Raw genomic sequence first — 26,523 nt, 5'->3', positions numbered from 1 at the left:
AAGTTGCTCTCTGTAGCCACAGGGACTAGAAGCTTGTTTTATAGCAGCGCCCAGAATGGAGATCCTTAGCATGCACAATGCTGAGCCTTGCTATCAAATTCTGCATGAGAGTGGTGTGGAAAGTATTGGCAGGTTTGCTCTCCAGCCTAGCTGGATATTGGCACATTCTGAATAAACAGGGGGACAAATAACAGGAAATCCTATTCAGAAAAGGCCTGTCTGTGTTACAAAGAACACTGTTAATCAGTGTAAAGGCCCCTCCAGACATCCTTTATATTGTGCATTCACCAATATTTGTGCTCACAATGGTATCTGGGCAGTTATGTGCAATCCTGTTTGCACCTACTATAGATTCAGGGCAGAAATCCTGCAACTTTTTATATACCACTAATGTTCCAGTATTTTTCAGAGGTGGTGGTGGTTCTTGCTTTGTTGTACAGTGGTGCCTCGCAAGACGAAATTAATTCGTTCTGCGAATTTTTCGTCTTGCGAAGCATGGTTTCAGAAAAGTTTTGGAAAAGCTTCAAAAATCACCAAAGTCTTCAAAAACCTCAAAAAAGGCTACCACACCGCGTGCTATGAGTTGCTCCTCGAAGTCAAATCGCAACTGTATTAACGGTTTTAAGAAAAAGGAAACAAACTTGCAAGACGTTTTCGTCTTGCGAAGCAAGCCCATAGGGAAATTCGTCTTGCGAAGCAACTCAAAAAACCAAAAACCCTTTCGTCTTGCGAGGCATTCGTCTTGCGAGGTACCACTGTACTAGAGAACAAGAGCTGCCCGTCCAGGTGTCATAAAAGTGATAACCTTTGGAAAGCATCACAGAACAGCTAATAAAGTGGAACGAAGTGTGGACACCCCAGGATAAATCCACCATGAACGCAATATGATTGTGTCAATGACACACTGCAGAAAACCTCTGCATAAAACAACCAAACAAACCCTCAGTCTGGAGGGGTTCTTATTCCACTGATGATTCTTAAGACTCTAGTTGTCCCAGCACACAGAACTCAGTGGCAGGGATTGAACCTGGGACCTCCTGCTTGCAAAGCAGATGCTCTGCCCCTGAGCTATGACCCCCCCCCCCCGCTACCATAGAAGTCCCCTTTCGTGACTGCTGAGCTGGTGGGAGACAAGCAATCCAGGCCTGCCCACTCCGCTGAGTCCCAAAGGAACTTAAGATGGCGCAGTAAATTTCACTCAACATTTCTGCAAGGGAGGAGAAGCTCAGGATGTGTGTGTCTGGACCGGGGTGTGTGTGTGTTATTCTGCAATACAGGAATACCGCAAGTGCCCCAGGTCAAACAAGGGAAAAGTCAGAGAATCCCTGCCACGTTTGGATGGACGCCAGCCAGAACAAGTCAGAAAGGTTTACTTTTCAAGAGAGCTGCTGAAATCCGGGGAAGGGAATTGGTGGGCCACAAGTCGTAGGCCTTTCCTCAGTCCAGCAGGTGGATGTTGCCCAATTCAGGACAAGGAGAAACTCAGAAAGGTCATTAAAAAAACAAAAAAACCCCACACATAAATAATTTCTTTTAAAAAACCAGACGAAAGCAAGGTACGTGCCTTCCTGGGGAAATGAAGTGTGTGGGGGGCAAGTCTCTTTGACGAAGGAAGGGGTGGGGACTCAGGAGCCGGAGTAAGCCTTGTGGGGCCAGGCGTCACTCTGCGTTGGCACGCTCCCTCAGGACCGGCAGAGAGAGCATCTCTGGGGCAGACTTCTTCCGCGGTCTGTCCTTGGGCACACTGAGGAAGTCTGGCGCGTCGCCGCTGAGGGGAGTGGAAGGGGCGCTCTGGGTGTTGGGGGGCAGGCGCACTCCGCTGAGGGTGAAGGTGGGCTCCGCCATGCCGACAATCTCATTGGTCGCCTCCTGGGTTTCCTTCTCGTACAGGCGCACCTCGTCCATCGTCATCCCTGTGGGAAGCAAAGGTGGAGGGAGGCTTTGTGAGAAGAGGTTGAGGTTGGTGGGGAAGGGGGGGGGTGCTTGCTGCCTCTCTTTGGGTTAGGCCCAAGCAGCTGCCTCTCCTCCCCCAGGGCACCGCTCGCCTCTCTCTGGAGCCTTAACGGGGAGGAGAGTGAGGCAAGGGTCGGTTTTAGCTTCCCCTCCATCCCCGGGTACGGCAGCGTGGTATAATGGATAGAGTGTCAGACAAGAACTTGGGAAAGCAAGGTTCCAATGAAGATCACTGGGGGACCTAGGGTAGGTCACCTGTCTCTCAGCCTACCACACAGGGTTGTTGTGAGGGGGAAAATGGAGAGCGGAAGAACAATCAAAGACCACCTTAAGTTATTTGGAATACTAGTGGGATAGAAATTGTAATACTAATCTGCCTTTCACCCTGAGGAGGACTTATAACAATTATTATTATTCATTGATTCAGCCTTTATTGGCATAGTATTATTCTTATTTGTAATAATATACAATTACTGTATCAACACTGAGTACAGCTCACTATTGTATCACTGATAACGCTTAAACATAAAGTTGAATATTTGTTTTTGAAAGCCCAAATCTAAATCAAGTGTAATTTAAAATAAAAGCAATGATTATAATAATAAAATCACCACCGTCATAACAGTGAACATGTCACACTCAATTCTGGGCAGTGGATCAATTTTATTTATTTATTGAATTTATATTCTGCCGTATACCCAGAGGTCTCAGGGCAGTTCACAGACCAATCCATCCCTTCTGGAAGCAGAGGACTCAGATTCAAATCCAGGCCAGCGGATTACCCCCTTTCCCTCTCTTTCTGAGAGCAGCGGGAAACCTCTGGTGAGATACTCCATTACACTCGCCATCCCACCCAACACAGGTGCTTGAGCTTTCCTGGGCTGGTATTGTTGATGCTCCGTATATGTTTTCTCCTCTCTTTCTTTCCTCCATTTGTGCGTATACTTCTGAAAACTTTGCCATTCCCCAAGTACCAGGATCCCTGTCCCTATTGCACTGCGTGCTGCTGTGTTTGCTAGGTAAGAATTGGCACTCTGAATGGAATTCCCCCTTCCATTCAGGTTGGCTGGTGACCCAGCATTCCTGCACATCTATGGGGGGAAAGCCATGAAGTCAGTTTAATGCTCATCACAGGAACAATTGGTAGCTGCCTTGGACAGAATCATACCATTGGTCCATCTGGCTTAATATTCCCTACACTGAGTGGCAGCGGCTCTCCAGGATTTCAGACGGAGGTGTCTCCCAGCCCTACCTGGAGATGTTGAGGATTGAACCTGAGAGTTCTGCATGTAAAGCGGGTGCTCTGCCACTGAGCTACAGCCCTTTCCCAACGTGCTCCAGACACCCTTTGCACTGCTGCTGCTGCTCTCATGCATCTTGGGCACAGAAAAGGCATAGCTGGGTCTCCAAAGGACAGGGGAGCCTTAGGAGGAATAGGGCTGGGACCTGCTATGCCGAGATCCAGGAGAAGAAAGGAAAGACCAAAAGGCAAAAACAAAACATATACATACAAAACGGGAGTCCTGGGCAGGGCTGGCCAGGTGGGGCGTTAAGGGTCCTGGGTGCTGAAGTTTTTATTTGTGGCCACGTGCATCTGAGTCTCGAAGGCACGAACCTCTTCCAGGGACATGTCTGTAACACGCAGAGATGCTCTCAAAGCTCAGTAAAGCAAGCCGGGCTCGGCGGAAGGAGGCGCAGGAAACCCGGAGGCCCTGAGGCCCCACAAAGAGCCAACGAGGGGCCGTCACAAGACGCTGGAGCTGCGAGGGCCGCATCTCCGCTCTTTTCAGAGAGACAAGGGGCCGGTCCCAAATGCACCACCAACTGCGATGGTGTCTGTGGACAGGATTTCTCCTCCTTGCTGCGGGAAGCACATTTGGACCCTTGGCCCTAACCCCACCCAATGGAAAATGGGCTGTGCAGGACGAGAGACTGAATCCTGCCCTCTAAACAGTGCTTGGCCATCTGCTTGGGGTAAGAAAGGCGCAAAATGTGGCGACTCAGTTTCAGGGGGCCTTTCCCAGATGTCTGCCAAGCGACAATCTGTACACTGAGACGAGATGGGGGAAGGAACCCCTCTCTCTTGGGAGCAGAACTATCTCGGCACAGATCATCAGAAAAAGGGGAGGTTGAAGGCGAAAAGGGATGAGAAAGCCCTGAGCAGCAGTGGAGGGCAGAGTTGTTAGTACCATTATGCAGGAGACAGAGAAGGGGAGGAAAAAGCTACCAGGATCCCTAAGAGGAAGGGCACCGGAAGTTGCTTTACACAGAGGCCAATGACCCATTTAGTCCAGTCCTGTCAAGCTGCAGCTTGATCAGCACTCGTCTCTCCATCTTGTCGGCAGCCTCCTTCGCTGGCCACATCTAATTTGGGTCACACTACACAGAACTTAGGAGGCAGCTCATGGAGCACAACTGCCTTCCTCTTGAAAAGCAGCTACAATCTTAAATTGTTCAGAATTATCGATGGGGAGCACAATCCAAAGCCCTGACAAAAACCTCAGCTTGCATTAAATGACTACAGAAACACACCAAGTTTCTAACCCTCCTGCAAAGTGAGGCTCAAAAATGTGCCCCATTTGGTGGAATCTCAGAAAATAATGAGACCAAAACAAAAGTTTCATTGGCCAGGGAGGTTTTTCTCTGGTAGTTCGTTGCTCCAATCCCTATGTAATTTAATTAAACTTTGCCCTATGTGCTTAAATCCAAATAAATTAAGCAACCACAAATGTTAAAATATATTTTAAACAATGAAAACAACACTGAGTGTATTTGGAGTTTTGGCTTTACTCTGTTGTCTATCCTCTGCATAAGTTTCCAAATTCTAGTGCTACATTCTGCCAGCAGGTGGTGCTACAAGCGAACAGGCACTCTTCCTGAAACCTTCTGCACAGACACTGGTGGTTTCTTCCCAGCTATTCTGTTTGGTGCTCTGCTCTCTCACCTCAGGTGCTTATAAGAACATAAGAAGAAACTTGATCAATCAGGCCAAAGGCCCATTTAGTCCTCCCTCCTGTCCTTTGCCTCTGCCTCAGCATGCCAGGGCACTGCTCCAGCTCTCCAGGGTTTCAGGCACTAGTCTCTCCCAGACCTGCCTGGAGAAGCCAGAGACCGAACCCGGTACCTTTTGCGTAGCACTAAGCCACAGCCCTCCACGCCCCAAAGTCTCCTCCTGTTTGCCTTTAGCTGTTGCATTTGTTTCTGCAAAATGATAGTTGCTTTGTGCTTCCTTTCAGAAGGACCAGTGGAGTACAAATAAAATGAGGATGGTAGATGATGAAATAAATGAGAATATAAGAACGCAAGAGCAGCCTGATGGACCAATGGTCCAGCATCCTGTTCTCACAGGGGCCACCCAGATGCCTGTGGAAAACCTGCAAGCAGGACCTGAGCTCAAGAACACTTTCCCCTCCTGCAGTTTCCAGCAACTGGCATTCAGGAGCATTACTGCCTCCAACCGTAGAGGCAGAACGCAGCCATTGGGGCTAGCATCTGTGGATATCCTCCATGCACAGATCCTCTTTTAAAGTCATTCCATCTCACTACAAAGGTGGCCAGCATTAATAGGCAAAGTAACCTAGCCAGCACCTGCAAAGAGTCAACAACTCACAGCAAAAGGGGCAAGCCTCAAACAATGCCTTGTTGACCCCTGTAGCTGCCATGGGCTTCTCCCGAGACCTCACACCCTCCCTGCTCCTTTTGCAGCTACCCTCATTTCCCCTTCTTCACTTTGCTTCTCTGCTGCCACCAGGGGGCGACACAGGCAAGCACACAGCTGGACCGGTGGAATGGCCCCAGTGTGTGTGGGGAGGGACTGCATGGCCCACAGGTCGTCAGTCGTGGATCTGAAATGGGGAGTCAGGTTCTGTGTGCCCTCTCCTAGCAGGGAACCCAGCCACGCAAACAAGCCTGCCCTTTCCAGGCTGCAATGCTTCCTAGGATGTTGCCTGACCCTTATAAAAAATAAACTCCTTGGTTGGAGTTGTAAGAGGTTTGATTGCCTTTGCACCACAGCCCTCCCAGAGTCCCTTATGCCAGCCTGACATGAACTGCACTTAATGCGGTTTCTGAGGACCTTATTCTCAGTTACTCCAGAGGGAAGCATACAGAGTCAGACCATCACTTCATCTAGCCCAGTATCCCCTACACTGACTGGCAGAGACTCAGACAGGTGTTTCTCCCAGCTCTGCCTGGAGATGCCAGGGATCTTCCCTGCATGCAAAGCAGATGCTCCACCGCCAAGCTACAGCCCCTTTCCCTAACCCAGAATTAGAACCAATGGGTGGAAACGAGCAGGGGATCATGGCACATTCTGGCTGCAAAGTAGAATAAGCTTCCACCTAGTCAGATATGTTCGATAGTGGAATGCCAGCTTGCCTCGGGAGCTGGCAGGATGCATTTAAGGAGAGGCAAGGTAGAAAGCAATGTCACAGATCCTGCAGTGAGGAAGGGTGGGCTGGATGGCTTCTCGAGGTCCCTTGTGTTGACTGAGATATTATAATTAGGCAGGAAAGGCCTAGGAGATCAGCCCTACTCTCTGGAAATGAAAGATTCCTGTGTTCCCTTGTGGTGTGGAGTTGCAGTAGAGAAGTGGTTCTGAATCCACTGGCTCGCTCTGTGTGTGTGTTTTCAGGGTTGGCATCAGCTCCCAATAACACCAGGCAGCTGAGAGCCCCCTTGGCACTGCTGCAGGCTTAAGACCTCCTCCAGGGGGGTGGGTCTTAAGAATCAACAAGCTGCCATTTTAAATTTCCCACGATGCCCCAGAGCAACACTAAATCAGGCTCCTCTGGGCATTATGGGAAATTTGAAGTGGCCACCAGCACTGGTCTGAGAGCTGCTGCTATGTAAGCCCACTGTAGGGGGCAAGGAGGAGAGCCCCTCCCCCTCCCCCCACTAGGTTGGAGTTGATCCTGTGCATGCACACTCAAGAGACCTTAGACCCAGGCAGCATTGGTACAAGAAAGCACAACCTCGGTCAACACTGGAGCAAAACTCAAAAGAAGAGGAGGCTCAGGAAAACGTTGGAGAGGGGAAATGAAGAGGACAGGGGTTGAGGGGAAAAGTTAGCAGGGTTAGAAAAGGAAGGTAAGAAAAAAGTGGAGTCAGGTAGTAATGTTCTGCCTTCCACTTACCTGCGGGAGTCTAAACACCTTTTTCGCTTACAGTTCCTCAGAAGGGGATTTGTGAGGTAAGAAGGACGCTGTGTCTCAGATAGTTTAGAGGGGTGAGAAATTTTGGGGCAGCTCGTAGCCAGAGGTGGCTTAGAGGCACTACGGGGCTCTTTAATACAAGGGGTTTTTGAATGAGTTCTACAAGGGTGACACAGAGACTAAGGAGGAGCAAGATGACAGCCAGGGCCACACCTTCAATGGGCTGCAAGGAGGAAGGCAGGCAGGTGGGGGCTGGCTGAGGGCAGAGTGAGATGGGTGGGGCAGTGGTCACTCTGATGGACCAGCCTCCACAGCTTTGGTGATCACAACCCCACTCCTTTGCCAAGAAACCTAGAACTGCACACAACTGGACACGTTAGGTCAGAATTGATTTGCTACGTAACATTCCCCAAAGCAGATCCCAAAATTTTGCGAACCCTGATCACCGCTGTCCCTCCTCTCAGCTGTAGACCTCTTTGTTGCAATACGAATTTAATTAACGGTGTATTGCTCTTTTGTGCACTTTGCGGAGATCTTCAAAACCAAGAAAAGGGCTAGAAACAGGTTTAGTAAATACAGATAAATAAAATAAGTGGGGCTTGAGATTTATGGGAGACACCAGTGATAGCTTTTAGCTCCAGGGGGAACAAAGCAAACGTTTTCCAACAACAACATTTCCATTTGTGTGCAGTTGTAGGATCCCATCGGAGGGGCCCACACTCAAGAATGCAGGTCACAGATTAGTTACCGTTTAACCATCTTGTTGTACTTACAATCAGGGGATTTAAAAGCACAGTGAAGGGCAGGAGGCTCTCCCCATTAATTCAGTGCATGCTTAAAGTTTAAAAAAATGAGGGCCCTACTCTGTGTTGCTGATTAGGAGGAAACAGGAGGTCCATACTGATGAATGCAAAACGCAATGATGTAAAGAGCAGGGCAGCCTAGGGGAAGAGGACCCTGAAGCTTGATTCTCCCACGGCCCAAAGAGTTTTCACACACTCTCTTCCCACCCACTCTGCCACCAGCAACACAACAAAAAGGCTCACTTACCACACCACTCGTCCACCCAGGCAAAAGCTTGCCTGTGGCCGATCAGCAAGATGTCCCGGATGGCCTGCAACCCAAAACTAGGTTAACAACTCCTTAGGTATCTTCTATCTTTTGGGGGGCAATGATCACAGCAAGCCCCATGGGGAGGGTCACCCCCCTCCCACTGTAACCACCGAAGGCTGCTATGCTAGTAGAGCGGTTGAGAGCCCTTCCAGCAGGAGGCAGCAATGCACAGACTGATCTCCTATGCTCCAGAGAAGCCTTCCCTGTTTTGGATTGCACCTCCCATCAGCCCCAGCAAGCATAGTCCAGTCAGTGACTGCCTAACCCTGCTATGAAGCCAGTTGCTCCATGACCTTGCTGAGACAACATGGATGGTTGGCTCAGCTGCAGAAGCACTGTCTGTGGTCCTGAACACACCCTGATCTTCCTCCAAGGTGCTGACTTTTGCCTTCCCCAGGAACTCAGGAACTTTTGAACTCCCCTGGCTTGAGCCACCAGCCCTCCTTGGAGGTGGACATTCCTGAGGATCACAACAGCCATCCATTTTGTTTCAGGGATGATGGGCTTTGTAGTCTAGCAGCATCTAGGCAGGCACAGGTTCCCGACCCCTGGCACAGAATATTGCTTTGAGGCAGGGGGATAATCTGTCTGATGAGAATCAAGGACTTCTCAAAACTCAGGAAGGGTACCTCCCACACTCCCAGCAAAAGCAGGGCCCAGTCCATCCCTCCAGGTCCCCAAATGTCTCCAGGCTGAGCTCTCACCTTGTGAGCAAACTGCTCCACCCGTGTCTGCAGCCCCCACACCTCAAACTTGACCGTCACCAGCTTGTAGGAGCACATGATGGGTTTGGTATGCTCTCGCCAGCCCTCCCGGAGCGGGCCACGGCCAGTCTTGGTCGAGCTGAAGTACCGGAGATCCTACCAACATGGAGAAGACAAGTCTAAGGAGCCGGTGGACCACCATTTGAATAGTTTTAGAGGAAGACTGGACAAATTCATGGAGGAGAAGGCTACCAATGGCTAGTAGCCATGATGGTTGCAATCTGCCTCCATGGTTGGAGGCAGCAGTTGCTGGAAACCACAGTAGGAGAGAGCGCTCTTGCACTTGGGTCCTGCTTGAGGGCTTCCCTCCAGGCACCTGGCTGCCCACTGCGAAACAGGATGGTGGTGGGCCGCTGGCTGATCCATTCATTTTGATGGGTCTACTCTGCATCAGACCAACACTGGGTACAGCCCAGGATTCCTGGACTACACAGGCCTTTGGTCTGATTCAGCAGGGCTCTTGTTAAATGGAGCCTCCACACTCAGAGGCAGTGTACCTTGGAATGCCAGTAGGTGAGGGACAAACGCAGGCAGAAGGCTTCCTGTGGGCTTCCCAGAACATCTGATAGGCCACTTTGGACGATGGACAAGATGGGCCTTTGGTCTGATGCAGCAGGGCTTTCCTTACAGTCACAGCAGGACTCAGGCAAGGGAAAGGCCACACACAAACCTGGGTAGACAGGTGCCTCCCTGCCTCACGTTACCTCTAGGCTCCGGTAGTAGCGCTCTGGGATTTCATCAAAGGCGATGTCCAGGAATGTCACATCGTGGTCTCCCAATATGTTTTCCTTGTGGAAGATCTGGGAGGGCAAGAGGTAGAGAAAGAGATGGGGCTGTCAGGCCAGCAGCTTGGATGTAGGGCAGGGCATGACGCACAACAACTGGGGAAGGCCGTAGCTCAGTGGCAGAGCATCTGCTTTGCATGCTGAAGGTCCTGGGTTCAATCCCCAGCATCTCTAGCGCATGCCTCGCACCTGAAATCCTGGAGAGCCTCTGCCAGCCGGTGTAGACAATATTGAGCTAGGTGGACCAAGGGTCTGACCTGGTACAAAGGTAGCTTTCCTGCCTTCTTAATTTGTGTCCCTCAAGATAATGTTGGACTGCAGCTCCCGTCATTCCTGGCTCCTAAAGAACTGGGAGCTGTAGTTTGTTTAGGGAGCAGAGAGCTGTTGGGAAACACCTATTCCCTACAAACTACAATTCTCAGAGTTCCCTGGGAAGAGGGAAGAGGGTCTGATTGATAAACCCCTCTGTTAATTGTGGCTGTGAATGTGGGTCTCCTCTCAGCACTCTTAACAAACTACTGTGTCAACGATTTGGGGGAGGGAGCTAGATTGTAGATTTTAAGCTCCTCAGGGCAGGGACCTGTCCTCTGCAAAATGCCATGCAGCAGAAAGCCCCTTGCCAACCTGTCTCCAACTGAAGGACATTCAGCCTTAAGTTTCAAAGAGCCGCAGCCAATCAGAGTAGGACCTGCTGGCTAGATGGGGGAATGGACCACCGATTCCATACAAAGGAGAGGAATGTTTCCCCCTTAACAGAAGCTCCTGGCCACATTGCAAAACAAGGAACCCAAGGCACCAAAGGACACCCTCCCCACCTCCCATTGCATCCTGTTGCCTCTTGGAGTTGTCGGTTAGGGATGGCAGACAGTTCTGTGCCAGACTGAGAACTCTTCCCAATTAGCACTTACATTTGTGCTGTCTCCGCAGTTGTCCTCGTACTTGGTCTCTATGTAGATAGAGAACTTTGGCAGGAAAGAGCACTGTAAAAGAAGTGAAGAGGAGAATCTGAGAAGGTGAACCAGGGATGGGGAACCTGAGGTCCTCCAGATGTTAGCCATGCTGGCTGGGGAGGGGGAGGACAGATGCAGCTGGCAAAGAGGAAGGCAGGCAACTACCCACTGCTAGTTGCTGCTCCCTCTCGCCTGCCTGGTCATGGATAACTCAACACCCAAGGGCATACTATGGACTCAGCTGCACAGCTGCAATTATAATGTTAAAAGTGCATGATAAAAATGTGACACCAATGGCCCTGGAGAGCTCAATGGCAAATTGCACATATATTTCATAGCGTGTTCCCCACCCCACCCCATAGCATTTTCATGGTGTTTTCTATATCTGTGTAGCTCCAGCCTGCGTGCCAGGGATGAAGGAGAGAGAAGTGATGACTGCAGCACTTGCTGAAAGACACCAGCTCATAAAATCAGGAATGTGTGTCTAATAGTGTGATTCTATACACAGTCACCTGGGAGCCAGTCCTATTGGACTCAACAGGGCTTACCACTGAACAGAAAGGATTGAATGGGTGCAATGCTGCAAAAATGGCCAATAATTTAAAGGGCCAGGGTGGGAGGAATAAAGGAAAATGGAGGAATGGGAGGGTTCTGCCCAGACTGATCAGGTTATGCTTCTTTAAAATGTACAGGTCTGGTAGCAAAGCCTAGATTATCTCTTTGTTTTATCTATTGATTATCACATTTATACCCCACCTTTCCTCCAAGGAGCTCAAGGCGGCATGCACGCCTCTCCCACTCTCCATTCCATCCTCACAACAACCTTGTGATGTAGGTCAGGTCACAAGAGATAGTGACTGGCCCAAGGGCACCCAGTGGGCCTGATGGCTAAGTGAGAATTTGGCCCTAGTCCAACACTCCAGTCACTACAGCACAGTGGTGCTATCATGCATTATAATTTTGGGGGGAGGGAAATCCAGCTGCCATCAACCGCTGCTAGCATGGCCAACGGCCCGAGGTTGGAGAAGGCTGGCCTAACCTACCTCACAGGGTTCTTGTGAGGAAACAGTGGTGTTGGGGAGGCCATGTCAGCCACTATCAGCTTCTTGAAAGAAAGGGGAGGATAAACCTGGGGGATTTCACAGGCTGACTGCGACATCCCCAAACCAGTCCTTCCCTTCCTCCCTGTCGCATATTCACTTGTTTCCATGTGCAGCCTCCTGCCTGGAGGAGTTGGTGCTGCCTCAGGGTCACTCTGGAAGCCCAGGCTACAAGCCGTTCCTTTGGAAAAGCAGCAAAGTGCCTAACATGCAAGCACATCTTGGCACTTACCGTGTACTCTGAGCCGATGGCAAGGCGATTCCAGGAATCCGCAGGACAGCAGATGAAAGAGACAGAGAAAACCAGCGATGAGATGGGGAGGGACAGTTGCCGCGGGAGTCATAACTGAATTTCCCTTGACAACTTAAGCCACCCAGCTCCAGCACAACAGCCCAGGCAGAAAGGAGAAGCATTGGCTGAGGTTCCCTGCACTCAGCCACGTTCCTATCAGGAAAGCTGCAAATGGAAATTCAGGGAAGCCATTTGCCCAACCTGATGGGTGGCTCAGGAGTTGTATCCAACTAAAGTTCAAAAGATTCATATACCGCTTGACTGTAGGAAACCTCAAAGCAGTTTACAAAGAGAATAAAACACTGAGATCATTTTTAAGAACAAAACATAGGAAAAACCCAACAAACCATAAACACATCAGCATTCTAAATATCTGGGTAAGCTTGTCTAAACGTTTTCAGCAGGTGCCAAAGGCAGTACAGTGAAGACGTCTGCCTGACATCAATCTTTTAGTGTGGCAGCTCCTACACTTTGGAATTCCCTACCTATTGGTTTTTTTATATCTGTGTAGATCTAGTCTATGTGCCAGGGACAGAGGAGAGAAAAGTGAAGATTGCAGCTACCTCACCCAACACTATTCCATTCTGGGGTTCTCAAGAGGTCTCTAGTTGGGCCCTGCAGAAAGAGGTTGTTGGATGAGACGGAGATTGTCTGATTTAGAAGAGCTCTCCTTACCTGTGATTGTGTATGGGTAATAGTTCCAGGCCTTCTCTGTGATGTAGAATATTCGTGGCGTCACGGCGCGAGCCCAGCTAGGCAGCTTGCTAATGGTGGGACAGCACAGCATAAAGGGGAAAGCAGAGAAAATCTTAAAATGGGCATGTCTAAGCCCAAGTAGGCAAATCTTTAAAACCCAAAAGGGATGTGTAAGTGCTGTAGCTCAGGGGGCAGAGTATCTGCCTTGCATTCATAAAGTCCCAGGTTCAATCCCCAGAGTCTCCAGTTAGGGCTGGGGAAAGACCTCTTTTCAAAACCCCGGAAAGCACAGAAGATAAACCAAGGCAGAGAAACTGTAAGGCACCAGGGACTTTGCATTGCAGACTCTGACAGTTAAGGCCCAGGCCACTTATTCTAAACAGTGCTTTTGCCTGGCTGGAATGAGTCCTTGACCTCTGATACTGCCTCTTGCCTAGTTGGAAAGGGGCAGAGAGAGGTGTGTGCATGTGTATAGAAACTACTGTACAAAGGTAACGTTTACATCCATTGCTCTGCACATTTTTGCCTCAGGCAAAATGGCATGTGGCCCTTGGAATGTTCCCGAGAAGGAAATACGGCCCTTGGGCTGAAAAATGCCATCTCCACCCAACAGCCAAATGCTTCCATGTGGCTGGAAGGAATGGCTGAGCACGGACACAAGTCTGTAACACCTGGGGCAGGGAAGGGAGAGGGAAGACAGGAGCGTTTCTTTGTCACTGTGTCGCGAAGGGCTCAGCGAGGAAGACGCTGGCTCTCGCATCGCTTTAGACCACCGGCTGAAATCTCACAGGCTTCCCTGCAAATGGATCAAGCGATGCGGCACCCAAACTGTGGGGTGGAAAAAGGCAAGGGCCCCTCCGTCCCAACCGCTTTGATTAGATTCTGCGCTCTATAAATAGCATCCCCCGAGAGGAGAATCGTGAGAATGCAGTCTAAAAATACCGCCCCCTCTTGCACGGATGGCTCCCGCAGCAGCTAGCGGTGCAGTGAGACAAGTCCACACAGCCAAAGCTGTCTCCGAAACACACGTTCTGAGCCAATGGACAGTTGGGCAAAAGGGGACAGGTCTTGGCAGCCTAGGAGGGAAGCTTGCAGTGAGGGATGTGCATGTGAGTGTGTGGAAACAAGGGGAAGAAAAGAAAGGGAGGAGTCGGGAAGCAGAGAGGGGCTGCCTGCCTGATCCATTATGCCGGGAGCATTTGGAAGCAAGGGGATTTAGCCTTGCTGAAGCTTATAAGCATTGCCTATTTTCAGCTAGGTGGGTGGAATGACAAGTGAAACTATCTGTAAGGCCAAGTACATGGGCAATCCAAGATGTTTTGCCATCCTGAGCATGTCAGAGAGCCAGAACAGAGCCTCTGCTTGGAAAGATGCCTGTAGCAGCTGTTGGTTTTGACGAATGGAAAGGGCTAGGCAACATGGCGCCGGACTACAACTCCCACCAGCCCCAGTGTTTGGAGTGATGGATATTGTAGTCTAGCAACATCAGCGGCAGAGTATCTGTATTGTATGCAAGGTTCAATCCCTGGCATCTCCAAGCAGAGATAGGAAAGACTCCTGTCTAGAAACCCTGCGGAGCTGCTGCCAGTCAGTGTAGGCAATGCTGAGCTAGATGGACCAATGGCTTGGCTTGGTATAAGGCAGTTTCTTGTGTTCTTACCCCATGCTAACACCACCTGTGCAAACTGCACACACGCAGATGCACAGACACACACACTCCCAGTCACGTTCAGCATAACCACCAGCTCCACAAGGCCCAGATTTGTTTAGCAGCAGTAGCAGAAAGGAACAAGGAAATTTTAGCAAAGCACAGTAACTTCCTCATTCCACTCTGCTCTGGTGCTTCTAAGCCAGACATCACTGGAAGTCAGCCAAAGGAGCCAGCACTCCACTAACTGGCTCATCAATGGGCTGAGAGATAGGGCTGGAGGGCAGCTCTCTGCAGGTGGCTACAGCAGCTGCCACAACTGATGGCTGCTACTGTAACAGAGAGGCTTCTCTCCTTGTGCAAGCTTTATGTAGAGCTCACATATGAACCAGGGTCACAGCAACAGGAAGCAACTACCACCACCAAGTCAGCTGGACTCTCCCACCAAGATTTACAGAGAAAGAGGATTATTTCAAGGAAAGGCTGTAGCTTAGTGACAGGGCATGTTTTGCATACAGAAGGTCCCAGCAACTGGCATTCAGAGGCAGTGGAGGCAGAACACAGATGTTGTGGAATACTGGAGATGCACATGTTGGGGCTGATGGGAGTTGGAGTTGAAAAATTCTGGAGGACACTAGATTGGGCAAAGTGTGAGCTTGGATTCCTCTAGGCCAGTGGTCTTCAACCATAGGTCCCCAGATGTTGGTGGACTACAACTTGCATGGTCCCTTTTAGCGAAGTTGGCTGGGAAGGATGGGAGTTGTAATCAAGAACATCTTGGGATATTTGAAAAACCTCATATGGAGGAGCAGTTTGAGAACAAAACGTGGGAGCATGGTCTTGTGGTTAAAGTTTACAAGGATTTTTATTTCTTAGTGGCAGGAGTTCATCAGATTTCCTGCTCAACTGGTTCTCTGTGTTCTAATGGCTTTTCTTTGTCTCACCAAATGCCAAGATTTAACTGTTATTGTCTCTTGGTGAAACTTTCCTCTGCTCTATCCAGTTCTCTGAAATTAATGTCTTCAAAATAGAGAGGCAGAGCAGCCTTTTCCCAACATGGTGCCTTCAACCTGCCAAAGAAAGACAACTAGACAATGCTCCAATCTCGGGGGGGGGGGGGGAGCAAGCAATGCATAGGTGCAGGATCTTGATCTCTCTCTCTCACCCACCCACCCACTCACACCCCTCTATTCTGCCTTTTGTATGCATTGCAGGAAACCCTGACCAGCACCCAGTTTTTCCAAAGTGCAAATGTTTCAGGACAGTGTTGATCTTTTAAATAGAAGGATATGCTTCTCACCCTTCCAGTGTGTATAACAGGGATGGGGAAGCTTTCTCAGCCCGAGGGCCACACCCCCTTATCGGGACTCTTCCGGGGGCCATGTGCCAGTGGTGGGTGGGGCCAGAGGCAAAACTAGGTGGAGCAATTTATGTGATTCTTTGTACAGCTGGCTACATTCTAGCTGCACAAAACCCAAGTTTTCTATACCTCCAGGAAGCTAGAGGTGTTATTACAGTTTAAGGACACATTTCAGGTAGGAAAAAACACTCAAGAAGGGCAGCCAGTGAAGGGTGTGGCTTGGGGAGTGTCCCAAGGGCCAGACAGAGAGGTCTGAAGGGCCACATTCAACCCCCAGAGCCAAGATTCCATCTAGGTACACATAAATTTTTGCCATCTAGCAAAGCCTAGGAAGAGAGAAGGTCAACCGAGGCAAAGAATCACAACATTTGGGGGCAGTCACTGAGAAGGCCCTTCCTCTTGTCCCTGTCAGCTGAGCCACCTCGATACGATATCTTTATTATCATTGTCCCATACAGAACAATGAAATTGAAAAATCTACATATGACATTCAAAAACCTCTAAAAACTCCGAAACCCCATTTTAAAATACAATATACTCCTATAGCAACTCCTTATACTGCGTTTAAAACCAGAATTGCATTTGGGTAGAAACTGTTTCTCAGGCGGCTAGCCCTAGTCTTTATAACCCTGTACCTTCTTCCAGAAGGCATGACACAGAGAAGGGCCTCTCTGCCAGATCTTAGGGTCTAGGAAGTCCTTCACACTCAGCTGTGCGCATACACTAACATGCCCCACTTCCTTGACAGGTATGCCTGCACTGCAGAGAGCACCTTTGTGAGGAACAGGGGTCAAGTCAAGCAGAGACAGCTCCGTAGGTGGCAGATGTGAGCAAGGGGAGGGGGAGGGCTATGCCTTTTGTCTCCAGCGGTTTTCAAACAAAAGCCAGTCTTGAGTAATTGTCAGAATCCATGACAAGTTAATTGGAAAGCGAAGAACAAATGGGGAGAACAGCAAAACACTGAATCAGCAAGGTACAGCTGGTGGGTGGAAGGGGGGGGCGATGATAAAGCTCAGTGGCAGAGCACGTTGTTTTGCATGTACAAACTCATACCCCACTGGCTAATCTGAGCATGGGCATCCACATGGGATGGGAGAGCCCCCCCTCCCAGAAGAACCATAACCCCCAGATCTTCAGCTTTCATTGTACAAAATGAAAAGGCTTGGCCACATCCGTACCATGCACAATACTACATGGCCCCAACTGCACGATATCTGTAAAGCAGTATTGTACTACTTTTAAACAGTCGTGGCTTTCCCCCCAAAGAATCCAGGAGCTTTAGAGTTGTTTTGAGACCCCTATTCCCTGCCTAGAGTGGTTTAGCAGGCAATTCCTCTTCCTAGGGAAGTCTTGAGAATTCTAGCTGTCTGAGGGGTCTCCTGACAACTCTCAGCAACTCTTAACAAACAGTATTTCCCACGGTGCTTTGAGGGAAGCCATGACAGCACAAAGTGGCATGAGAGTGGTTTAAATGTATAGTGCTTTTTAGAACGCTTAAAAAAATATTGTTTGGTTCTGGCTGTGTTTCTTGCCTGGAGGCTCCTCGGGAGGAATGATGGGAGATAATAATCTCAGATCATGGCAGATGAAGATGATGGACTTTTTGGAGCTAGCTGACCTGACCGGAAGAGTCCGCGACCAAAAGGAGGAGGAGTATCAAGAGGAATGGAAGAAGTTTAAGGATTATTTAGTTAAATATGTTAAGATAATTTAAATAGAATTACTTGTGAGTAACAGATTGGCCTAGGATTTAAATATGTGAAATTATATAATACTATGGATAGAAGTAAAAATGAAAAGAAAGAAAGATGTTAGTTGAACAAGTAGATCTTATATGAACATAGTGTTGGAAAACTGCTACAAGGAGCTATATGGAAACTCAGCTAGGGGGATTTGAGGAAGTCACCCAACAATGATAACAAAAATGGGACTATAACAGTTAGGATAAATGTTTGTTTGCTTTTTGATATAGTAATGTTTTTCTTGTTTGTTGTTATGTTTGTTATAAATTTGGAAAATCAATTAAAAAAATTGAAAAATAAAATAAAATCTCAGATCATTTCTTTAAAAAAAAAAACAAAAACCCTACCCAAAACCACACACACAAAGATAACAACAAAAGCCACTGGCTGGCTTCTCACCTGGAGAGGTGCACACGTTTTTCGGTGAACTGGCCACAGCCGTGGACAGGGTCTTCGTGGGGCTCATTCTTCACCACTTCCACACCTTCCCCTTTGTCGCTCTCTTGGTGGCTGTGCTTGCTGATGGTGTACAGCTGCCCAACACGGTACTGTTAAGGAAATACAAAAGACTGTCATCTTGCACAGCTCAAGAAGCCGAGTTGAGGGGACCCTGAGTGGGGAGGACTGAGAGCCCCTCTGCCTGCCATTCTCTCAGCCATACAAACTCTGCCTGCCTGAAGCCGGACTGGGCTGTTGAGATATGAGACTCAACACAGCGGCATTCCCGTTATTTCCAATGTGTGGGTGTAAGTGCTGTTCCTTAAATGGCCCAAACAGCCCCCTTGGCCCACAAAAGGGAAGGGGATGCCAAACCCCTAAGTTCAATATACAGTCTACCCTTCTCTAAGCTTCTAAACCTTCCCTTCTGTCCAAAATCTGTAATATGTGGATAATGGCCTACACTAGAGAGTTGTCCTAAGAGTTACCGGGACAATATACCAAGAGTGTTTGACAACTCTAAGGCTGAAATCCTGTACACTCACCTGGGAGTAAATCAATGCCTTACTTCTTCTTTTCAAATATATATATATATATATTATTAAACACGTGTTGTCTCTTTTACCAAGTTGTGTTTTCTACAATTCAGTTTCACTTGTTGTGAGACATTAGTGTTACATACAATGTTAAGTTATGAGGAAAAGAGGGAGAGAGAGAGGGAAGGTGAGTGGGGTGGGGTGGTTATATTAATAAGACTTACTTCTAAGTAAATATGTATAGGATTAGGCTATAAAATAAGCTTTCCTTTTTTTGGAACCTTTTTTTAAATAGCTCTAAACGGTTTTTACGGGGTTTGGGTTTTTTTTGCAAGATGCTCCCCTGTTAATTTGTCTTTTAAAACTGCTTTCATCTGGGTATGATCCCAAACCTAGCAAACGTTCTATTTTTACAAATTCCGCCTCTGTGCCCCCACAAGCCTCTTCAACTGAACCAAGAAATCTTATCTGGAGCTTTACCACAAGAACGAAACATGTAGGAAATGAGATGCTAAGTACCTAACACCCACCCACTCGAAAATCTGGCAAAATCCTTGCAAGCTCACATCCCCAACTTTATCTAAAAGCATGCAATGTAGATGTAAATGTAGATGTACACATCTATTATTTTCCTGCTCCTTGCAGTAAGAAAAATAGCTCATCAGGGTCAAGGGTAGATGAAACCTTTTCTTCCAAACATTGAGCTTTCAATTCATACACACACACACACACTTAAAGTTAATCAGGATCATTCAAATGTGGCAACTTGAAACTGTTCAGCTCAGGCTAAGCTTTCCCACTGAATTTACCTGCATTTATTTCATTTTTAAAGCATTTCCCCAAACAAGGCACACAAAATGGTGCACTAAAAAAAAGAAGGCTCTGTGCACACCATACACTGCAAGCGCGTGGTTCCTCCATCTCCCATCATCCCTGACCATTGGCTATTTTGGATGAGAACATGGTCCTGGACTAGGTGGGCCCTGGCCTTGATCCAGCAGCCAGGCTCTTCTGACAATCTTACGGTGGACGAAACTCCTCCTGGTCTGGCCTTTCGTCTGCATTGTGAACTGTAAGCTCTTGGGGGGCAGAGACTCTACCCTCTTGTATTCTGGAAAGTGCCATGGGGACTGAGAGCACTACATCACTAAATCAAACAAAACAAACAAGCCACAATGGAGGAAACTTCTCTTGGCTTCCCTGCATCCGGTCACCATTTCATGGACCACTTTCTGGAAAACAGGAGGCGTGATGCGTAGCGCACAGCACCGCAGACAGATCACCCGAGTGCCGGCAACAGGGCCAGGGCAGATAAGGAGGGAGCTCCCCACCCCTGAGCATGCTGCACACAAGACTCCCAAAGTGCCTAGGCAGAGCCTGGGAATGTCCTGGTCTCAGTAAGGGCTGTTTTGCACGCATGGGAGAATCCATCCTGCCTGGAGGTCACGGCTGGGGCACTTTGGGGAAGCCCAGGCAGGCTGTGTTTACGGCGAAGAATGACCTTGGCCTGTCCTGAACGGGGAGGCCGCAATTCCCAAGGTAGGAAGGAATCCAGGCACGTGACAACAACGAGAAAGCAAGTGTGTGTTGTGTGTCAGAGAGAAAGTGTGTGTGTGCTGGAAGCTGTGTACACAGCATACATTTAAAGCACATTTTCCCCCTACCCAGAGGAAACCTGAAGGGAAGTGCAGTTGGTTAAGGATGCTGGGAACTGTAGTTCTGTGAGCGGTGAACTATAGCTTCCAGGACTCTCTTTTTTTTGGGGGGGGGATAATGTGCTTTAAATGCAATGTATGTACACAGTCAGAAAGATGCAGAATCAGAGTGGTAGATTTTGAGGCAGGGGTGGTGCTGCTTTTTTCAGCCTGAGGGCCGCATTCACCTCTGGGGAACCTTTCAAGGGCCACATAGCAATTCTGGAAAGGGGCAAAGGGGGGGGGGAAACGGCAGAAGCTGGCTGGGTTCTGCACACACAATCCTCTCTACCCTCCATTCAGGGAAGCAAGGGGCACGATTGCGGCTCAAGGACACATTTCAGCCAATTTCAGGGCACAAAGAAGGGCCTATGAGAGGCGTGTGGCTTGGGAGATATCTGGGGGCCAGAGTGAAAGGCCCAGGGGGTAGTATTTGGCCCATCACTCTTGCTCCCCCCCACCCCACAAACACACACTCCACAAACCGGCCACCACACTGTAGTCACAAGGCGAAGGAGGCAACATAATGCATGAAATGTTGCTGCCATCCTTAGGAGCACCGGATGAGAATGTAGTTGGGATGCTGGAAGGAGCATGGGAAGCTGGGAACTGAGTCAGACGCTTGGTCAAGATAGTCCAGTACTATCTACACTGACTGGCAGCAGCTCTCCCAGATTTCAGACAGCGTTCTCTCCCGGCCTTGCTTGGAGATGTCAGGGATGGAACCAGGGATCTTCTGCATGCAAAGCAGATGTCCTATCACTGAGCTGCAGCCTTTCCCTGCAATGTCTCCACCAGCTTGGGCTGGTTAATGGCTCTCTTCAACCTATTTAGACTGGGGCTGCCTCTCTCCACTGGCCCTATGCACATGGAACAGCAGCACCTGGAGTCACGGATTCCTGGTTTTGACCTGACTCAGCCTTCTGGGCTCTGGGCTTCCGTTTGACGGCTGCTTACGGCTCAGCTCCAACAATTGCACAAACCACAGCTATTCCTTGGGGGGGGGGGGGGGATGCAGCACATTCAGTTCTTGTGGCGTCCTGGAAAACGGAAAAGTCATCCAACCACAGCGGCTTGATATTTGCATGTGTGGGCCTGGGTAACTATGGAAAAAACTCACCCGTCAAATTCAGCTCTCCAAGGGATCGGCTCAACCTGAAGCTCCCCAGGCTAATATTCTCTCGTCTCGTTCCTCTCCGAGAGCGACTCCCCTCTTATGCAGCCTCCCGTTAAAAAGATAAGCTTTTAAAGTAGCCGATGTGTTGTTTCCTTATGGCTTTCCATGGTGTGATTGGCTTATTTAAAAGAGATGGTTTCAAAAGCAAGGCTGGGAGGGTGTCTGGCCTGGAGAGAGTCCCGAGGGCCAAGCAGAGAGGAATGGAGGGCCGGATTTATTTCCCCCTCTGTAGCCTGCAAGGGATTTTCACTCAGTTGTACAGCATGTCCTTTGCATGCAGTTGGTTCCAGGTTCAATCTGTCGCATCTCCAGGTAGGGCTGTAAGAGAGCCTCTTGTCCTGAGACCCTGGAGAGCTGCTGCCAGTCAGTGTAGACAATACTGAGCTAGACAGATCCATACAAGGCAGCTTCTTGTGATTCCTAGGTTCCCCATCCCTATCATACAGAGGTGTTTGCGGTCCACTAACTAAATACAAGAATTTTTTTGCAGACATGGAAAAAGCAAAGTAGAGGCTGGTTTATTGACTGCCAGAAAACACTTACAGGAGGGGGATTGTTTCTGCAAGGTAAACACTGATGCCAGGGAAGCGATCAGGTTCCAGCAAATTCTGAATATGCTAGCTGGGGCTGTTTGCTCAGCCCCGACAAAAAAAGAGAGTGGCAGCTGTGTTGAAATGAGCTACTTTTAGGCTGCCATACGGATGAGAAAGGGGGAGCTGAATCACAAAACATGCTGTGCGGATTTCAAAGCCCATGTGAGGCCTCAGCCGTCAGGGGGAGCCTTGTCCAAGCTGGCTCAGCCCTCAAAAGATGTAAATGGAAAGGCCTCTCCAAGTATGAACAGAGTTCCTTCCTCTCCCAAAACTTCCAAAATCAGAAGGATTTTCAGAGCAGAAGGAGGTGCAATATCCTGGCAGCTTCCAGGTCCAGCTCTGCACATTTAAGAAACCAACTTTGCTGGTAAAGGTCCTAGGGCTGCAACCAGGAGCCACAGGAAAGATAACAGGGACTAGCACCATACGAAGTACTGCAAAATATTAGGGCAAGTATTATGTATCTGCTCAGACATAACACCAGTGTTCCCCAACAGTCTTCCCCCTGCTCCCAGTTCTGTCCAAAGTCAATTACTGATTTGCATGTGGAGGAAATGTATGCAAAAATATGGTATATTTTATTACATTTATACCCTTTGCAGCAGCCCCAACACCCTTTCAAGGCAGCAAATTGGAGTCTTCCCCTGCATTTCATCTCCACAACAACCCTGTGAGGTAGGGTTCAGCTGATTATTGGGTCACATACACCCCATATGATTAACATTTAGGATTCATATAGTGCTTTCAAAGGTCAAAAATACTTCACATTGCGTGTATTATTAGTGTAATCTTTACAGTGGCCCTTTAAGGTAAACCATTATCATTACCCCCCATACTGGAGGCTGACATGGAGAGAGTAGACCACCTACAGCCACCTAGTGAATTAATGGCAGCCCATCTTCTCTCTCTGGTTAGGTAAATGTCTGTGGAGGCAATTTACCCAGGGAAGCTCTTTCACACAAACACTTCCCCCCACGTGAAATGGTTAGAGTCCCGTGCAAGGACTGTGGAGCCTCCATGAGGCACAGGACCCCCCAAAGTGAATTAAAGTGAGATAGCTATGGAAATATTGACTCTTCTTCCACCTTAAACACAACCAGAATTCTCTCGTTTCTGAGAGTCAACTTGAACATTGCCTTTGCCTTGGTTTTGTAGATATGTAAGTACAGCTAGAGGAAAACAAACAGAGCATAAAGTAGCAACACAGAGATCTTACCCCGAGGCTGTATAAACACGGAAGTTTATTCCATTTCATGACATTTCCCTTACTATTAATTTCCACATTATATCTGAGCTTTCACACAATGTAAAAGCCACTTGTAGAAGTAAAGTGGAATACACTTCAAGTTCAGCACTCTTTTCCACATTGTTTGCAAAAAAAATTAATTTAAAAAATTCTTTTTCTGGAAGCAATTAACATGGAAATGAGCTCTAAGCTTGCATGATATTCCACTATAGTTCCAGAAGTGGCTTTTACATTGTGCGAAAGCTCAACTATAATGCTGAACTTAACAGAAATGGGCAAGTTGGGAAAATGGAATAAACTGCTATGTGAATGCAGCCTGGAACAAACCAATATGCTAAAATGAATCCTGCATAGGGCTGATGTACAACTACTCCATTTTTCACACTGACAAACAACACAATTCACTCAAAAATCATCTGTGGGTTCTCCTTGAGTAGATACACGCCTACTCATCCATACCACCCATCTACTCCCTCTCCATTGACACCAATTGTCCTCCATGGCATCCATTACATAGCCAAACCTGATCAACTTTGAAGTGTGCTGATTGGCTAGGAAGCATTCTGCTCAAATGATCCCTTACTGGCTAGGACAGCCCTGAAGCTGACTTGGACTGAAGCTGCCATCATCCCTGACCATTGGGGCTGATGACAGCTGTACCCTAAAACATTTGGAGGGCACCAGGCTGCGGAACTTGGAGTTTTGGATCATACATCTGACAAATCTTTAATTTAGCACCCAGGAAAAACAGTGGCACTCAAGAGGACAGGGTTGCGGGTTGTGTGTGTGACGAATATTCAAAAAAGCAAGTACTTGGGAGAGAAAATCTTTATATGTCCACTACATGGCTAAAACTGGAGCATATTCATCACAAGTCTGAATTTTGTGTTAGCTGGAACATATCCAGGGCATGTACACCACCACCTTGCACACTGCAGTACAGTGGTACCTCGGGTTAAGAACTTAATTCGTTCTGGAGGTCTGTTCTTAACCAGAAACTGTTCTTAGCTTGAAGCACCACTTTAGCTAATGGGGCCTCCCGCTGCTGCACCGCCACTGGACGATTTCTGTTCTCATCCTGAAGCAAAGTTCTTAACCCGAGGTAATATTTCTGGGTTAGTGGAGTCTGTAACTTGAAGCGTATGTAACCTGAGGTACCACTGTACAAGGATCTGGGAGACCAGGGTTCAAATCCCTCCTCTGCCATGAAGCTCACTGGGTGACCTTGCGTCAGTCACTGCCTCCCAGCCTAACCTACCTCACGGGGTTGTTGAGGGAGTTCAATGAGGAGGGTAGGAAAACCATGTACTCCACCTTGAGCTCCTTGGAGAAAAAGGTGGGGTGTAAATGTCAATCAACCAATCAATAACAGAGGCTGGATGTAGAAGTTATGACCTGTGGAAGAGCTGGAACATACATCAGTCCCAAGTCCTCCATAGAAAAATAGGAATTCTCCAATTGCGCCCCTCCCTCGCTTGCTAGAAACTTAAATGTGATTACTACTTTTCTTGCTCGACAAATAATGTGGGAGGGGGGAGAGGTTCACTTGACAATGTCTTTGCATACTCATTATTTTATTGTTCTGCTGAAGCTTCTTGTCATCACTCTAACTGCTGGAGAGCTATTATCTGTACTCCATCAAATTGTCAGTGTTATCCGCATGTTAACCTGAAATCACCACTCACGCAGCGCATTACTAATCACCACACTTTCCCAGAGCAGGGCAGAACTGCAGGGAACCCTTGGGCCAATGCAGTGCCTGTCGTCAACATTTATTTTATTTTATATTTATGAGATTTATATACCACCCCTTCAACACAAGTTCTCAGGGCGCTTCACAATATAAACATTGCTGCGTCCACAGCAGCGGATGCTTCCAAGAACTCTGCTCCCCCATAGAAAACCGAAGCATGGAAAAAGTGGGGTCGCAGCTCAGTGGTAGAGTATCTGCTTTGCATACACAAGGCCCCAGCTTCAATCCCTGGCATCTCCAGGCCAACATGAGCAGCGGTTTCTTGGGGAACCACTGTAGACACTGAGCACGGACCAAGCAAGCCACTGGTGCAATAGAAATAGCCTATCACGTAACGATCCAATGATGTTTGTGTCCATCCTTTGGAGGGAACCAGGCTTAGGAAAAGCCAGTCACCTATGGTGGGTCAAAATTGTCTACGGTAGACCATGGGGGGATGAAGCAACTTTCTAGTCCTCAGGCCGCAGGCATTCAGTTGGACTAGTAAAATTCTTTTGTGCATTAGTAACTTTGGTCAGTGACCACATTTCACCCAACCTGCAGCATCGGAAACTGCCTTATATCAAAGTCAGAATATTTGTCCACAGAATTTTCTAATTTCCAGCAGCAGATCCAGGGTCTTAGGCAGGGAGAGATCTTCCGCACAGATGGCTGCCTGGCCCCGCTTATTTGGAGATGCTGGGGACTGAACTGGGGACTTTCTGGATGCGAAGCATGTGCTCTGGTACTGAGTCACAATTTCTGCCTGGGGGGTGGGTTGCAATGTTTTCCCTTCCCCAGTATCCCTGAGCCCAGAAGGTCATGCTGCCCTGAGCAAGCAGGATGGCCACGTGAGCGACGAGGTCTGCCGCATCGATGCAAATGGTATGAAAACAGTGTTAATTATATAAATGCAAAATGTGGAAATGAACTCTTTCCAAAGAGACAATCAGCCCAGAACAAACTGTCCGCCTCTTCTGCAGGGGATTCATCCTTCTTGGAAGGCATCGCTACAGCAGCACTGCACCTTTGTTAGGACCCTTTTCCTAATGGGCCAATTTGGCCACTTGCCATTTGCATCTGCTTTGGTGCCAAGGCCATCTTCCTTCTCCTCTGGAATAACACTGAACATGCTTTTGCTGTTGAAAAAGATCAAGTCGATCTGAGCCATTTATCAAACAGCTTCTCCTGAGCAGAGGCTCCAACCAGCGTAAGCTGGTCCATTTGGGCAAACGGGGCACTGCTCCACCAACCTCAGTCTGCCCTCAGCCAACCCATACCTGCTCTCCCTTCGTAACTTACAACAGGGCCAGTGGGTGGCACTGGCTGTCAGCTTTCCCCTCTGTCCTTATCCTTCATGCTGCCTTCACTGGAGGAGGAGAATGGGGACAAACGCAGAATGGTTGGCTCTCTCTGCCATTGCCTCTGGCGCCACCTACTGGTGGTCTTCCTGCCTTCTGCCCTACTGGTCCCAACGGGTACCAGCCAACACTAACTCCAAACTTTCAGCAGCTAGGGGAACATCATGTTGAAGCAATGCAGAAGAGAGAG

The 26,523-nt window shown here is 48.5% G+C and overlaps 1 protein-coding gene across 1 annotated transcript in view; it reads right to left on the bottom strand.

Annotated features, from left to right (window-relative positions):
- Window positions 1-1,354: 1,354 nt before the first annotated feature.
- The window catches only part of LOC114583991 (cytoplasmic phosphatidylinositol transfer protein 1-like), a 43,394-nt gene continuing 18,225 nt past the window's right edge, over window positions 1,355-26,523 (bottom strand). Inside the window, exons 3-10 of the mRNA XM_028705400.2 lie at window positions 17,956-18,104; window positions 12,786-12,874; window positions 12,051-12,058; window positions 10,677-10,748; window positions 9,688-9,783; window positions 8,924-9,079; window positions 8,157-8,220; window positions 1,355-1,913 (exon numbers count right to left, since the gene is read on the bottom strand). Coding sequence (XP_028561233.1) covers window positions 1,660-1,913; window positions 8,157-8,220; window positions 8,924-9,079; window positions 9,688-9,783; window positions 10,677-10,748; window positions 12,051-12,058; window positions 12,786-12,874; window positions 17,956-18,104 — 888 coding nt within the window. The 3' untranslated portion in view covers window positions 1,355-1,659. The remainder of the gene's footprint in view (window positions 1,914-8,156; window positions 8,221-8,923; window positions 9,080-9,687; window positions 9,784-10,676; window positions 10,749-12,050; window positions 12,059-12,785; window positions 12,875-17,955; window positions 18,105-26,523) is intronic.

The sequence above is a fragment of the Podarcis muralis genome, chromosome 14 (assembly GCF_964188315.1).
Source record: "Podarcis muralis chromosome 14, rPodMur119.hap1.1, whole genome shotgun sequence".
NCBI lineage: Eukaryota > Metazoa > Chordata > Lepidosauria > Squamata > Lacertidae > Podarcis > Podarcis muralis.
Note: the sequence above shows the minus strand (reverse complement) of the source record. Positions and strands in the feature narration are given on the sequence as shown.